The sequence below is a fragment of the Balaenoptera acutorostrata genome, chromosome 2 (genome assembly GCF_949987535.1).
Source record: "Balaenoptera acutorostrata chromosome 2, mBalAcu1.1, whole genome shotgun sequence".
In the NCBI taxonomy this organism is placed as follows: Eukaryota; Metazoa; Chordata; class Mammalia; order Artiodactyla; family Balaenopteridae; genus Balaenoptera; species Balaenoptera acutorostrata.
The window spans coordinates 70,278,651-70,295,078 of record NC_080065.1 but is presented as its reverse complement, the minus strand read 5'-3'; the positions used below and the strand labels follow the sequence as shown (position 1 = coordinate 70,295,078).

The 16,428-nt window shown below is 36.3% G+C and overlaps 1 protein-coding gene across 2 annotated transcripts in view; it reads left to right on the top strand.

Annotated features, from left to right (window-relative positions):
- The window catches only part of EDIL3 (EGF like repeats and discoidin domains 3), a 437,611-nt gene extending 421,460 nt beyond the window's left edge, over positions 1 to 16,151 (top strand). For both annotated transcript variants that reach the window (XM_007193039.2, XM_007193038.2), the window contains one exon: positions 13,105 to 16,151. In XM_007193039.2, coding sequence (XP_007193101.1) covers positions 13,105 to 13,254 — 150 coding nt within the window. In that variant the 3' untranslated portion in view covers positions 13,255 to 16,151. The remainder of the gene's footprint in view (positions 1 to 13,104) is intronic.
- The last annotated feature ends 277 nt before the right edge of the window (positions 16,152 to 16,428 follow it).

The window sequence follows — 16,428 nt, the reverse complement described above, 5'->3', positions numbered from 1 at the left end:
TATTCGTAGTTACAGTTTATGGCAGTGAAAGGGTACAGATAAAAGTCAGCCAAGAGAAGAGGCATTTGGGGCAAAATCCGGGAGAATTGCAAACATGAGCTTTCAGTTGCTCTCTCAGTGGAGGCTTGGACAGTGGTAACTCCTCTCAGCAATCGTGTATCGCCAACCAGGGAAGCTCACCTCAGCCTTGATGGTCAGAGTTTTTATTGACGCTTAATCATATAGACATGGTGGACCACCTGCATGGCTGAGTTAATCTCCAGCCCTCCAGTGGGTCAAGGTGGCTTATAGCCCCCACCATACATCACATTGTCATCATGGGCTATCTTGTGTGACCCAAGACCCTCACGTACACAAAGACACTCTTATCATGCAGGATTTTCCAAGGGTTTATAGAGATTATCAGCCCAGGAGCTGAGGGCAAAGATTAAACACCCCCCCCCCACCTTGGATAAAGTTAATCTTTCACTGCACACTCATATTACACAAAGTTGTATGAACTGTACAACCCTTACTGGAATGACGTGTATGTGCAAACACTATGACTATACTAGATTCAACAGTCCTGAACTATACAGAAATGTTCTCCTGCTGATGAATTGTTTCTGTTGGCTATGGCCTTACCTCATCTGCACTTTTGGAGGGCAATCGTTTTATTCAAGATGCTTTGGGTTAGAAGACATTTTGACAGCTTCCTATTCCTTTCTGCCAATGAGGATTTTTGCTGCAGCACTGCTGGGATGTACTATAGTGAGGACTCTCCCCCAGCTTATTCTTCTGCAGACTGATCACCAATGCAGACTCTTGTTAACAATCTACTCTTTCCAACAAAAGCCTTTTCCCCCGCTTTGGTGTACTTTTTAGAATGTGATTCTCAATATGCACTATTTTCCAAGGAACGTTTCCTAGAATATTGGAATTTGCCTGGATACTTGTTTCTTGTTTCCTTATTACATCTGAAAGAATGTACTTATATTTAGGCTAATTTTGTTACAGATTTTCATTGGCTTAGTGGAATTGATCGCAGAGAAAACCATCAAGAATGATATACCAGCCATTCAATCATGAAATGGTTTCAGGGTACTGGTAAATTTTCCTAGAAAATTGAATTCACTGAATAATAGCCTGAGTCTATGTCGGATAAAAGAATCAAACTTTAGGTTCAAACTTTTTATATCCAATCACTAACAGAAGTTTCACAAAGTGCAAAACTTCCAATAAGTTTTTTTAAACGCGATGTAGATTTACACCACTCACTGAAACTTTTAAAAAACAATTTTCTGTACATTTTAAAACAATTTTTATTTTGCTTTTTTAATGAAAAGTTTTGATTTTCGGAATGCTCCAATATAAGGCAAAGCAGGATATAACTTAAAATGCAGCTTAGCCTAAAGCAAATTAATAATCTAGTCATAGCATCAGAAACAAATGAAGCCTCTTATAAACACTATTCATATGGATAAATATTATGTTTAAAGTCATTTGTGCATACTAATTCTGTGAAATTTTTCATAAGACTTTAAATCAGCACATTGATTCAAGTTGTAACTCTGAAATTTTTAACAGTCCAAAAACTTCAAGTAGTGATGCTGAACCATAAACTAGTAAGTGTAAGTCCTTTATATCAACCACAAAAATCAGATTTCATGCTCACATAATATATAAATGGTTACTTTATGAAATAGATACTTAAATCCTAATATCTACCAAATTTCCACTATTTTTAAAAGAGATCATAATTTTAACTAGGAATTGCTAATTTTAAAATGCCACGAATTCAATGAAATGAAATTGGGATAAATGTAAATTTCTACATGCCCTATAAATCCATTTTACAAGCAAGAAATTGGGGAAATTCTGGCTTTGGAAAAATTTTATGAAAAAATTCAGAGTTTATTTGACCATAAATCAATCAACCATGACCCAAAATGTAATATAATAGTTTTAAATCTTAGACTGTTTTGAAAGAAGCATTGTATCTACAACAAAGGTATGCTTTATTTTTTGAGCCATTGCTATAATAACTAGGTACTATGTCCAAGCAAATACCACACTTTAATAGAACCACAGTTAAACCAGAGGGTATCCAATGAAATGAAATCAAGATAAGTCTGAAAATCACCTAACTTGTGGACTTTTTTAAGGAGCCATGAATGATTAGCCTAAAACATTGAATTTGAGTTTGAAAGGTTTGTGTTATTGTTAAATATGTCAGTGGTGTTTTTCTTTTGATAGCTAGACTTCTATGCTTGTTGAGAATAAAGCTCTAGATTGATAGATGGACGTTAGAAAGAGGCATATTTCAACCTAATAAGAAGGTAGAATTTCAAAGTGTCTAAATACATACCTGCTTTGTTATACTGAGGCTTGCCACAGATAAGCTGAAAGTTCCGTGTCAGAAATGTTAGAGAGGGAAGTTGGCACTAGCAGATCTATGCCTTCTCTTCCAAGTCTCAGATTCTTCCACTGTATGGACAGAATTCCACAAAAACAGTGTTTCAGGGATGAGAGCTAGAAAAGACTTTTTTTTCTAACTTCTTTATATGCACTCTGGATGAAAGGACAAATAATTGAAATTATATATGCTAAGTAAATAATTCTTAGCTTTTGCACCCCCTCCCAGTACACACACACATGTTGCCCTAGGGAAATGGGTTTTATCTCTGTCCTTTCTCCATTAAGGACCTCAGGTCTGTGTACAGGTATACTCAATAAAGCCAATGCTATGTTTGACACCATTAACAATGCAAATGCAAGTAATAGAGGAAACTTGAGATAGCTTGATTCAACCTTTTTATTTCCACAATATCTGGAATCCCAAATATGGTTCTAGTCTCTACATATCAGAAGAGAAATAATGAAATCTAGAAGGGGACGACCAGAAGGCCACAGGGATAAAGCAATGTCACCTTGAGACCTTGCTAAAATAATGACCTGTTAGCCTTGAAGAGCTCAGGGAGACTATAGAAAAATGCTTAAAACCACTTGGCTATTTGGATGATGTGAACATAAATTCCAAAAGGTTAGAACAATGTGAATCTCTTTAAAATTTTTAATGAGGGGCTTCCCTGGTGGCGTGGTGGTTAAGAATCCGCCTGCCAATTCAGGGGACACGGGTTCGAGCCCTGGTCCGGGAAGATTCCACATGCCACGGAGCAACCAAGCCTGTGCGCCACAACTACTGAGCCTGTGCTCTAGAGCCCGCGAGCCACAACTACTGAAGCCCACGCGCCTAGAGCCCGTGCTCCGCAACAAGAGAAGCCACCAAAATGAGAAGCCCGCGCACCACAACGAAGAGTAGCCCCATCTCGCCGCAACTAGAGAGAGCCCGCACGCAGCAACGAAGACCCAATGCAGCCAAAAATAAATTAATTAATTAAATTAAAAAAATATTTTAATGAGTTAAGTTTAAGACAAATATTAGAAAGAAGTACATCTTTACAAACCTGATGACTTAGTAAATAAGTAGTATGTGCAAGAAATCCCCAAAGGATTTCTCAGTACTTGTGAAAGGCAGAGTCATAGCACATGACCGCTAAAAGAACGGGGGATGTGCCCCAGCCCTCTGACTGAGGCATGGAGGATAAGCTCGCCTTCCTCCCTGATGCCTGGGAGCTTGCTACTGACGATGGCTACTCCGGCCTGAACAGACCATTGTCCCTACCGAAGAATGACAAGCTTCATCTTACAAAAAATATTGCTTCTAGCAACGTTTAATTGTTTTATTTTATCTGATAGTCTCTCTGTGTTGAGATCTGAATCCTCACTACAATCTGATTTGAATTTTATCTAGTATCACAGGAGAATTGACATAAGAAAACCAAATCCAAGATCTCAATCACATTGAAGCAGTTTCATTATCCGCTCTCTTATCTTCTCCTGGTTTGTAACTGTAGAAGCCTCTCCAAAGTACCTTGAATGCCTTTTTGTCCAGGTCCCATGTGTTGGGAAAAACCTGAGAGACTCCTAAGCGTATCATGTTTGAGTATCTCAGCAAACTTGTTACCAGCTAATTAGCTAAGCCTCCTCCTAAAACTGAAACTTGTGCATACTCTTTTTTTTTTTAATTGAAATATAGTTGAGTTATAATGTTGTGTTAGTTTCTGGTGTACTGCAAAGTGATTCAGTCATACATATATATAAAACTTTTTTTCAGATTCTTTTCCCTTATAGGTTATTACAAGATATTGAGTATAGTTTCTTCTGCTATATAGTAGGTCCTTGTTGGTTATCTATTTTATATATAGTAGTGTGTATGTGTTAATCCAAAATGCCTAATTTATCCCTCCTCCACCCTCCTTTCCCCTTTGGTAACCATAAGTTTGTTTCCTATGTCTGTGAGTCTGTTTCTGTTTTGTAAATAAGTTCATTTGTATCTTTTTTTTATTAGACTCTGCATATAAGCAATATCATATGATATTTGTCTTTCTCTGACTTACTTCTCTTAGTATGATAATCACCAGGTCCATCCATGTTGATGCAAATGGCATTACTTCATTCTTTTTTATGGCTGAGTACTATTCCATTGTATATATGTACCACATCTTCTTTATCCATTCCTCTGTCGATGGACATTTAGGTTGCTTCCATGTCTTGGCTATTGTAAACAGGGGCATACTCTTTCTAAAAACTTCCCAACTCTTTCTCAGGTTCACTGTTTTACCTTCTATATGGAGATTTAATGTTCTCCATCAGTCTTTTCAGACTTTGAATTCAATCTAGGTGCTTAAATCTCTAAAATGTGTACGTGAAAGCACTTTTCCAGAATTTTTACAGATTTTATAAAGTTAACTAAAAATACTGAGTTTGCATTCCTTTGCCAGGTAAAGCATTGAAATAGCATGCTTTAGCAGGATCTTCCTAGTGTTGGAGACAAGAAACAGCACATGTGCCACATGTTTGCACAGCAAGCACAAGATGTCATGCTAGAATTTGCAAATGTGTGCCTTGTGTTCTCTGCTGTATCATCACTGAGAGACCTCCAAAAATGAAAGTATAGTTTTAGTACTTTTAGATCCTGGTTTGGTTGATTCCAATACAGATTTAGGCTGTTCTTCCGTGGGCATTTTTGGTTTTTTAATTATCCTGTTTTATGAAACTTCATTTAATTTTTTTAATGAGCACTCAAATATCTATAAATTTCACACATTAAATCAGAAATGTCGTAGCTGTATGTAGTTTCAGAGCTGCTGTACTTTCCCTCTGTGTATTCTCCATTATGTGTAAAGAGATAGGTATAACTAATAATTCAACTACTGCTTTGGGGATTGATAGTTCCATATTGAAACTTGTGCTGAAGACCAGTGATTTAAAAGAAAATTATTTCTTCCTGTATTTCCTTCCCCAAAAGTGGTAAAACACTATATTTTGAACTGTTGCAGATTTGCAATGAAAGTTAATGAATTTAAACTCTATTATGCCAAACATATACATTAAGTTCTCTAGCCGGGCTATGAAATTGGATTTTAGATTCTCTATTAAATTGTTAACACCACAGTCTCAGTGAAGCATTTGAACCCATACGTCAGAGAGATTGTCTGGAAACCATAGAATGTACTCTCTTATTTTCTGCTGTTGCAATGACAACATCTCTCAAGATTTTTGGTGAGTGTGTGCATGGTATATCCTGTACATGTGAGCTTTTGCTAATAGAGACATTGTTATTTACTAACACATTTCAGTCCAAAACTAGTTCCTTTTTGGTCAGTGCAAGCCAGAACATTGCTGACGGTAAAATTCGTATTAAAAGAACATAGATTCAGTTATGCCAGGATGATGAATTCTAGACTTGGCACAGTTCAGTATTCCCTTCTTCAAATATTTATTCAGAAACAGCCTTTGAGATATATTTTGTGTCAAGTTGAAAAATTATTCCCCCACAGATGGGGATGGCACTTTGCATTCACCCTCAATGGCTCATAATCTTTCCATGGAACCAGCAGAAAGATTACCGCATCTTGTCTGTTGTGTCTATTAATGTGTCATACTCTCTAGTGCTTTAGAGAAGAATATCTTTATTTTTGTCTTTCCAGAGGACTTTTTGTGATCATGTGAGACTGAACCAACTGAAGAAGGCCATTTTTAAAACATTCCCCTTAATTTCAGAATGTTCAATGATATGGGTTAAATATTCTGTCATGAGATAATGGAGTTTCTTTTCTTTTTTCCCCTTTGGCGAATTTTATTTTCAGGTTTCTCTTTGACTAGGTAGGCATGTTTCGATCTCAAGCAAGCTAAAAATTATCTTCCAATTGTAAGATGCCTCATAAAGCTAAAAGAGAAAACTTTGAAGAGATTTTCACTATCCTAGCTGAACAAAGAAAAAATATAAATATAAAATAGTTAGAAATGAATAATAAATGTTCAGAATCTATAGGTTAAAAGTGGTAAAATGTTCAAGTTTAAATATTATAAATACATTAATTTCTCTCAAAGTAATTTAAAATTTAATGCCATTCCTATCAGGATCCCAGTGTTTTGGTTTTGTTTCTTTTATTTTCCTTCTTTTTTACCATACCTTATATGCTTACATTTACTAGCTTCAGTTTTTTAATTTAATTTTATATTGGAGTATACAATGTTGTGTTAGTTTCAGGTGTACAGCAAAGTGATTTAGTTATACATATACATGTATTTATTCTTCTTCAAGTTCTTTTCCCATTTAGGTTATTACAGAATAATGAGCAAAGTTTCCAGTGCTATACAGTAGGTCCTTGTTGATTATCTATTTTAAATATAGCCGTGTGTATATGTCAATCCCAAACTCCCAATTTATCCCTCCCTACCACCCTTACCCCCTGGTAACCATAAGTAAGTTCGTTCTCTAAGTCTGTGAGTCTCTGTGTTGTAAATAAGTTCATTTGTAACATTTTTTTTCAGGTTCCATATATAAGTAATATCATATGATATTTGTCTTTGTCTGACTTACTTCACTTAGTATGATAATCTCCAGGTCCATCTCTGTTGCTGCAAATGGCATTATTTCATTCTTTTTCATAGCTAAGTAATATTCCATTGTATATATGTACCACATCTTCTTTAGCCATTCCTCTGTCAATGGACATTTAGGTTGCTTCCATGTTGTGGTGATTGTAAACAGTGCTGCAGTGAACATTGGGGTGCATGTATCCTTTCAAACCATGGTTTTCTCTGGATATAAGCCCAGGAGTGAGATTGCTGGATCACATGGTAGCTCTAATTTTAGTTTTTCTAAGGAACCTCCATGCTGTTCTCCGTAGTAGCTGTGACAGTTTACATTCCCACCAGCAGTGTAGGAGGGTTCCCTTTTCTCCACACCCTCTCCAGCACTTATTGTTTGCAGACATTTTGATGATGGCCATTCTGACTGGTGTGAGGTGATACCTCATTGTAGATTTGATTGGCATTTCTCTAATAATTAGTGATGTTGAGCATCTTTTCATGTGCCTCTTGGTCACCTGTATGCCTTCTTTGGAGAAATGTCTGTTTAAGTCTTCTGCCCATTTTTTGAATGGGTTGTTTGTTTTTTTGACATCGAGCTACATGAGCTCTTTGTAAATTTTGGAGATTAATCCCTTTTCTGTCACAGCATTTGCAAATATTTTCTCCCATTCCGTGGGCTGTATTTTCATTCTGTTTATGGTTTCCTTTGCTGTGCAAAAGCTTTTAAGATTAATTAGGTCCCAGTTGTTTATTTTTGTTTTTATTTTCATTATGCTAGGAGATGGATCAAAAAAGATACTGCTGCGATTTATGTCAAAGAGTGCTCTGCCTAGGTTCTCCCCTAAGAGTTTTATAGTATCCAGTCTTACATTTAGGTCCTTAATCCATTTTGAGTTTATTTTTATGCATGGTGTTAAAGAATGTTCTAATTTCATTTTTTTACTTGTAGCTGTCCATTTATCCCAGCACCATTTATTGAAGAGACTGTCTTTTCTCCACTGCACTGTATATTCTTGCCTCCTTTGTCACAGATTAATTGACTGTAGGTGCATGGGTTTATTTCTAGGCTTTCTATTCTATTCCATTGATCTATATTTCTGTTTTTTATGCCAGTACCATACTGTTTTGATGACTGTACCTTTGTAGTATAGTCCGAAGTCAGGGCGCCTCATTCCTCCAGGTCTGTTTTTCTTTCTCAAAATTGCTTTGCCTATTCAGGGTCTTTTATGTTTCCATACATATTTAAAAATTTTTTTGTTCTAGTTTTGTGAAAAATACCATTAGTAATTTGATAGGGATTGCAGTGAATCTATAGATTGCCTTGGGTAGTGTAGTCATTTTCACAATTTTGATTCTTCCAATCCTAGAACATGGTTTATCTTTCCATTTGTTTCTGTCATCTTCTATTTCTTTCATCAGCATCTTATAGTTTTTGGAATACAGGTCTTTTGCCTCCTTAGGTAGGTTTATTCCTAGGTATTTTATTCTTTTTGAAGCAATAGTAAATGGTATTATTTCCTTAATTACTCTTTCTGATCTTTCATTGTTAGTGTATAGAAATACAACAGATTTCTGTGTATTAATTTTGTATCCTGTAACTTTACCAAATTTAACCTCCAGGTGTTCGTGTTTTTTAGGTTTTTTTTCCTGTAATTGATTTCTAATCTTATACCTTTGTAGTTGGAAAAGATGCTTGATATGATTTCAATTTTCTTTAATTTACCAATGCTTTATTTGTGTCTCAGTATGTGATCTATCCTGGAGAATGTTCCATGTACATGTGAGAAGTAAGTATATTCTGCTGCTTTCAGATGGAATGTCCTATAAATATCAATTAAGTCTATCTGGTCTAATGTGTCACTTAAGGCTTCTGTTTCCTTATTGATTTTCTATCTGGATGATCTGTCCATTGATGAAAGTGGGGTATTAAAGTTCCCCACTATTATTGTGTTACTGTTGATTTCTCCTTTTATAGATTTTAGCATTTGCCTTATATATTGAGTGCTCCTATGTTTGGGGCACATGTATTTACAATTGTTATATCTTCTTCTTGGATTGATTCCTTCATCATTATGTATTGTCCTTCTTTGTCTCTTGCAATAGTCTTTATTTTAAAGTCTATTTTGTCTGATATGAGTATTGCTACTCCAGCTTTCTTTTGATTTCCATTTGCATGGAATACCTTTTTCCATCTCCTCACTGTCAGTCTGTATGTGTCCCTAGATCTGAAGTGGATCTCTTTTAGACAGTGGTCTTGTTTTTGTATCCATCCAGCCAGTCTATGTCTTTTAGTTGGAGCATTTGATCTGTTTATGTTTAAGGTAATTATTGATATGTATGTTCTTACTGCCATTTTGTTAATTGTTTTGGATTTCTTTTTGTAGGTCTTTTTTCTTCCCTTCCTCGTTTGTTCTCTTCTTTTGTCATCTGATGACTGACTTTAGTGTTGTGTTTAGATTCATTTTTCTTTTGTGTGTGTACCTATTGTGGATTTTCAGTTTGCAGTGACCATGAGGTTTTGATAAAGGTAGTCTGTGGGGCTTTTTGTTTTAATTTATTTATTTATTTTTGGCTGTGTTGGGTCTTCGTTTCTGTGCGAGGGCTTTCTCTAGTTGTGGCAAGTGGGGGCCACTCTTCATCGCGGTGTGTGGGCCTCTCACTATAGCGGCCTCTCTTATTGAGGAACACAGGCTCCAGACATGCAGGCTCAGTAGTTGTAGCGCACAGGCCTAGTTGCTCTGCAGCATGTGGGATCTTCCCAGACCAGGGCTCGAACCCGTGTCCCCTGCATTAGCAGGCAGATTCTCAACCACTGCACCACCAGGGAAGCCCCCAACAAGATTGTTTTAAGTTGCTGGTCTTTTAATTTCAAGTACATTTCCAGTATCCTGCATTTGTACTCTCCTCTTCTCACGATTGCTGGCTTTGATATCATATTTGTGTGTGGATGATTTCCTACTTCTACTGTATGTTTGCCTTTACCTCTGAGCTTTTCCATTTATAATTTTCTCATTTGTAGTTGTGGCCTTTTCTTTTCCACCTAGAGAATTTCCTTTAGCATTTGTTGCAAAGCTGGTCTGGTGATGCTAAATAATCTTAGCTTTGCTTGTCTGTAAAGCTTTTGACTTCTCTGTTGAATCTGAATGAGAGCCCTGCTGGATAGAGTATTCTTGGTTGTAGGTTCTTCCCTTTCCTCACTTTATATATATATAGTGCCACTCCCTTCTAGCTTGTAGAGTTTTTGCTGAGAGATCAGCTGATTACCTTATGAGAATTCCCTTGTGTGTTATCTGTTGCTTTTCCCTTGTTGCTTTTATTATTTTTTTCTTTGTCTTTAATTTTTGTCAATTTGATTACTATGTGTCTTGGTGTGTTCCTCCTTAGGTGTATCCTGCCTGGGACTCTCTGTGCTTCCTGGACTTGGGTGACTATTTCCTTTCCCATGTCAGGGAGTTTTTCAGCTATTATCTCTTCAAATATTTTCTCAGGTCCTTTCTCTCTCTCTTCTCCTTCTGGGACCCTTATAATATGAATGTTGGTGTGTTTATGTTGTCCCAGAGGTCTCTCAGGCTGTTTCATTTCTTTTCATTCTTTTTTCTTTATTCTGTTCTGCAGCAGTGATTTCCACCATTCTGTCTATCAATCAGCTCACTTATCCATTCTTCTGCTTCAGTTATTCTGCTATTGATTCCTTCTAGTATATTCTTTTTTTTTTAAACGGTATTTATTTTTTAAACAACTAATTTATTTTATTTATTTTTGGCTGTGTTTGGTCTTCGTTGCTGCGTGCAGGCTTTCTCTACTTGTGGTGAGCGGGGGATACTCTTCGTTGCAGTGTGCGGGCTTCTCATTGCGGTGGCTTCTCTTGTTGCGAAGCACGGGCTTCAGTAGTTGTGGCTCTTGGGCTCTACAGCACAGGCTCAGTGGGTGTGGCGCACGGGCTTAGTTGCTCCACAGCATGTGGGATCTTCCCGGACCAGGGCTTGAACCCATGTCCCCTGCACTGGCAGGCGGATTCTTAACCACTGTGCCACCAGGGAAGTCCCTAGTATATTCTTCATTTCAGTTATTCTATTATTCATCTCTGTTTGTTTCTAGGTCTTTGTTAAACATTTCTTGCATCTTTTTCAATCTGTACCTCCATTCTTTTTCTGAGACCTTGGATTATCTTTACGATCATTACTCTGAATTCTTTTTTGGGTAGATTGCCTATCTGCACTTCACTTAGTTGTTCTTCTGGGGTTTTATCTTGTTCCTTCATCTGGGACATATCCCTCTGCCATCTCATTTTGTCTAATTTTCTTTGATTGCATTTTCGTTTCTGCTCTCTGCCCCCTGGTGGATGAGGCTTTCTAAGAGGCTTGTGCAGGCTTCCTGGTGTGAGGGACTGTATCCTGATCACTGGTGGGTTGGCAGGGCTGTGCTTAGGAAGACTTTAAGCAAACTGTCTGCTGATGGGTGGAGCTGTGTTTCCACCCTGTTGGTTGGTTGGCCTGAGGTGACCCAGCACTGGAGCCTACAGACTGTTGGGTAAGGCTAGGTGTGGGGAGGAAATGGCAGCCTCCAGGAGGGCTCACACAATGAGTACTCATCAGAGCTGCCACTGCCAGTGTCTTTGTCCTGGCAATGAGCCACAGTCGCCCTCTGCCTCCATAGGAGACCCTCCAATACTAGCAGGTAGGTCTGGCCCAGTCTCTTTGGAGGTCACTCCTTTTTCCGAGTCCTTGTGTGCATGAGACCTCGTGTGCATCCTCCAAGAGTGGAGTTTCTGTTTACCCCAGTCCTATGGAATTCCTGTAGTCAAACCCTGCTGGCCTTCAAAACCAGATTCTCATGGGCTCCTCCTCACATTGTGGCTTCTTCTTTGTCTTCGGATGTAGGATATCCATCTTGGTAGGTTCCAGCAGGGTTTTTTTTTGTTTGTTTTTTGGTTTTTGTCAGTTGTTGTTTAGCAGTTAGCTGTGATTTTGGTGTTTTCATAAGAAGAGGTGAGCTCACATCCTTCTACTCCGCCATCTTGTCTCCATCCTTATTAACTTCAATTTTGGTCAAATGTATGCTGATAGCTTCTCCCCATGTTTTCTTGTGGTCTCTGGTAGGTCCTTGGATGATGATTCTTTGAAGGAGGGGAGATGGTGTACCTTTTAGTCTGGGTCTAGGTGCAGTCCAAGTGTTCACAGCAAAAGTAAGCACATATGAAAAACTCAGTCATTCAGACCACACGCCACTACTCCACACTGTACCAACAGCCAACTGCCGATTTTGTTTTATTTCTTTCTAAAGCAAACACTTCTCAAAGTTTACTGTAAAAGCCTCTTGGGAGAAAAATGGACATAAACACCTCAAAAAAGCTTTGAAACAAAAGAAGTATGAAGAAGTCATGGGATGCCAACATGTCAGGATATTATAGGTCACAATGGTCACAAGAGTATTGTATGGATCCAGGAATTAATAGACAAGGCAAGAAAAAAGTAGTTACTAGCATTGATTGTGGTTGTCTCTCTTGATAATGGGTTAATTTTGTTCTCTATGTGAGAAGTAAGCCAAAGACATTGTGATAGAGACCGTTATGCTCACCAGATATCCACATGGTCCTCTCCATTTCCCAGCCTCCTTTGCAGTTGGGCTGAGGTCATATAATTAGTTAAGGTCAATGAGATGTATCCAGAAATGATTTAAGCTGCTTCCATACCTGGTTTTTTAAAACATCCTGTGTAATCTAACAGCTTTCTCTCTCGTTGCCCCTTATGAATGTGGATGCCACATTTTTCAGAAATGGTGGTAATTTGCAACAGCCTGGATCTCTGATCACTCCTTAGAAGAGACCACCTTCAGCAAGCTGCCTAACCAACAGCAGCCTGTGACAGAAGCAAAAAATAGATATGTTGCATTAAAAAAAAACCAAACCTGACCTTTAAAAAAAAAACATAAAAATGATAAATCTATGTATTCCTGCCTCAGACAGTTAAAATACATTTTCAACTTATTTAAGTCTTTAAACATTCATTGGCTAGTCAATTTAAAAATGATCATTAAAAAGAAGCTGCAATATGTCTCGAAAAACATAACATGATTAGTTATCAAATCTCACATATGGGAGAAATGATCCAAACAAGAAAATAATAAAAATAATTCCCAAGAAAAAGAAAGCCATATGATTGATAGTCTGTTCGTCTTTACTAGGTTTTCCAGGGCAATTTTGACAATGATACCCACAGAAAAAACGTCATCGACCCTCCCATCTATGCACGGCACATAAGGATCCTTCCTTGGTCCTGGTATGGGAGGATCACGCTGCGATCAGAGCTGCTGGGCTGCACAGAGGAGGAGTGAGGAGATCCCACAGCCCACAACCCTCCTCTCTATTTCCCTAAAAGTATCTCCACGGAATGAACTCTGCAAAATCTATTGGAAACTGAATGGAATTTTTCATGAAAAAGTGATCAAATTACGGTAGGCCACTAACTGTCTTCTTAAGGAGGTCTAAGCCTGCCTTTTCAAAGGTTTAATTTGATTTTTATCATTTACATTTCTTAAGCAACATCACATTAGCTGTGAATTACTTTTCTCATTGTTTTCTGACTTCTTCATACTGGTTGAAATATATTAGGCAAAGAAAGTAGCACTCTTGATAGCAAGGGTAAAAAAAATCTCATAGTTATCAAATAAAAGCAAGAGTTGTTAGAGCTTTCGTAATCAATACTCAACTTATTCTTATAAAAAGAATACTGCAATGTTAGCAATAAGTTTTTTTTCCCTTCTGTAATGAGTCTATATTATCCTAATTATTTCCCTGTGCCTGACAAACACTGTCAGTGTTTATAACCAAAATTTGAAGAAGAATCTGTAACATGCAGTACTAACTGAAATTATAATTCTCATTTTACTTTTATTTCTAATCAGAGATTATGTGATCTTTCTCTTTGTGCTATTCTATATTCTATATATTATATATTGCCTGAATAAGTTCATACTTTTCCCAATTGACTTTTGTCCTATTACTTGCCTAAAAGCCTCATCATGTTTGTGTGTGTGTGTGTGTGTGTATATATATACACACACGCACATATATATACACATATATACATATATATATGAAACATGATTATCAGTAGATTGAGCATATTTAGTATCAGTAGATTGAACCTGCAATTCTCTTGTTTTTGAAGGAAGCTATAACTATGTAATCTCCAAATAATTCCTTTATAAAGACCTGAAGACTACCATTTTGCAAAATTAACAACAAAATCACATTGTTTCAAGACAAAATTTAAACCTTTGTTTTGATGGTATTTCCATAGCCTTATCTTTACTTTAAAATAATAGAAGAATTATTTGTCTACTTAATTTTTTTGTTTTTAGCAAATATTGACAGTGCTGCATAACTTGGCCAAGCATAGTCATCATTTCTTTGTTCACCTCTGCACTTCCTGTGAAACTAGAATTTTATTGAGGTTTGAAATTAGTGGTGGTTTCTCAGGAAAGCACAGTGCATAGACATTTGTGAGAAGAGAAGTGTTTACTAATGACAAAGTAGTAAACCATTTTCAGGGTGAAAATTGATTTCTATCTATTTTGCTTCAAAGGTCCTGAAAAAATAATAAGCAGTTATCATAATTTGTTATTGATAATGGAGGTTTCATTGCCATTCTCTCAAATTAAGGCTCACACTGCCTCCATGAAAGTCCTCAACATCTAATTTATAAGCTTTACAAGTATTTGTTTTATAAGGCTTAGATACAGAATTACTGGGGTTTTAAATTGTGTCCTGAAAAAGAAAGTATGGTATGTGTACAAAACATTGACATCCTGTGCAACACTGCTAAGTTCTTTTTTTCCTTTTTAATTATTTGTGCTGCATAACAGAAGCCACTGTCTTGTCTGTCAATGTGTTAACAGCATTTCTTGATGATGTATATATGGAGTGGTCTTCAATCATAGTGAAGAATTTAAAGAGAAAGTCAATCAATCAATCAATCATAATGGCATTTTTAATAAGAACAAAATTAGGACTGGCTGGCCATGTATTTGTCCTATGCCCATATGCTTTCTACTTCAGGCTCTTATTATAAAATTGTTGATTTGAAGCATCTGAAATGGTGATCAGTTTTTAGCATCTTTCTTTCAAAAACGAAATTGCCATGTCATCAATATCATCTTTTTAAGATAACTTTAAATTAGGAATTTAAGTATTTTTAATTTGCTAAAAATTTTAAGGTCATGTTACAAATAATTGCTTAGGTCCAAAGCTACTATACACACACTCACTATGTAGCCAATGGCCCTTATTTCTTTAAAGATTTACTGTCCCACTGAATTTCTAGCCATTTTCTCTTGCAGGTTATGCACAATTCTTGATTCTTTTCAGAGTGAGTTTTTAAAATTATGAGTAATTTTTTGTAATGATTTACTTTCTCAAAATTACTCATGGCTTCTTACGATGTTTGTTTTAAATTTTATTTTATTGGTAGTTTTTCAAAAAAATATTTTCAAAGGGAGTTTGTTAAAATTTTGTTACCTTTTAGAAATACATACAAATGGCCTTCTGTTGCGTGTGCATTTTCTCTCTGCTCTATATGTTTTTCACCAACATGACATATCATGGGATATCTCTTTATCCCATGATGCCCCAAATTAATAACAACAAAGGGATTCCCACATGTGGAAATGTTAATAATTATTGTGAAATAGTATGTAGCTTTTGTGTCATTTGTATCAATGACAAAGTGAAGCAAATTTATTTTATTTAAATTCACAGTAAAACAAGGAAAATCTCATAAGAACAAGGCACAGAAGAATCACCTAGCCTTCACCATATTGAGTAACTATAATATGCTAATCTATGAAATTACAATTTTAAACATATCCAGTTTATCTATGTCTTATTAAAAGCATTTATCATAATCACTAATTCTAATTTTAGGGTTGACTTTCTCTTTCTGAATGGCTTTGTAAGGGTTTGTTTATGTGAATTTTGAAGACTTAGGGTACTAATGATTGTATCTTTACTAGTCAACAAATTATGAAATATAATATTCACTGCTGGCGTCTGATGTGTCAGTAAGTACAGAAATAACTAAGACACAAATAACCTTTGCAAACTTTCAAGCTGTGTAAGATTCTAATGTTGGATTTTTTCTTTGTATATATACTTAAATCATGTAGGATGTTGTAAAATCAGTATGACCTTGTCTAGTCTTCAAAGTTAAAATAAACTTTTGAAAATCTGGGATACTTTACTTTTGAAGCAGTTGTAATCAAACACATTTGTAAGAACACACAAATTGTCTGAATGTCAATACCCACTACTCCTCTTAATTACATGCTGTTTTACTTTTTCTTTATACAGAAAAATGAAACAAGCACAGAAAAAAAAAAGGAATTCACAATAGCCTTCAAATGTACATTGACATAGCCAAATTGGCCTTTCCAAACTTACTTACTTACTTTTTAAAATGTGTGCATTTCTCCTGCTTTTAGCTGTGGACATTTTATTGGAATACTAAT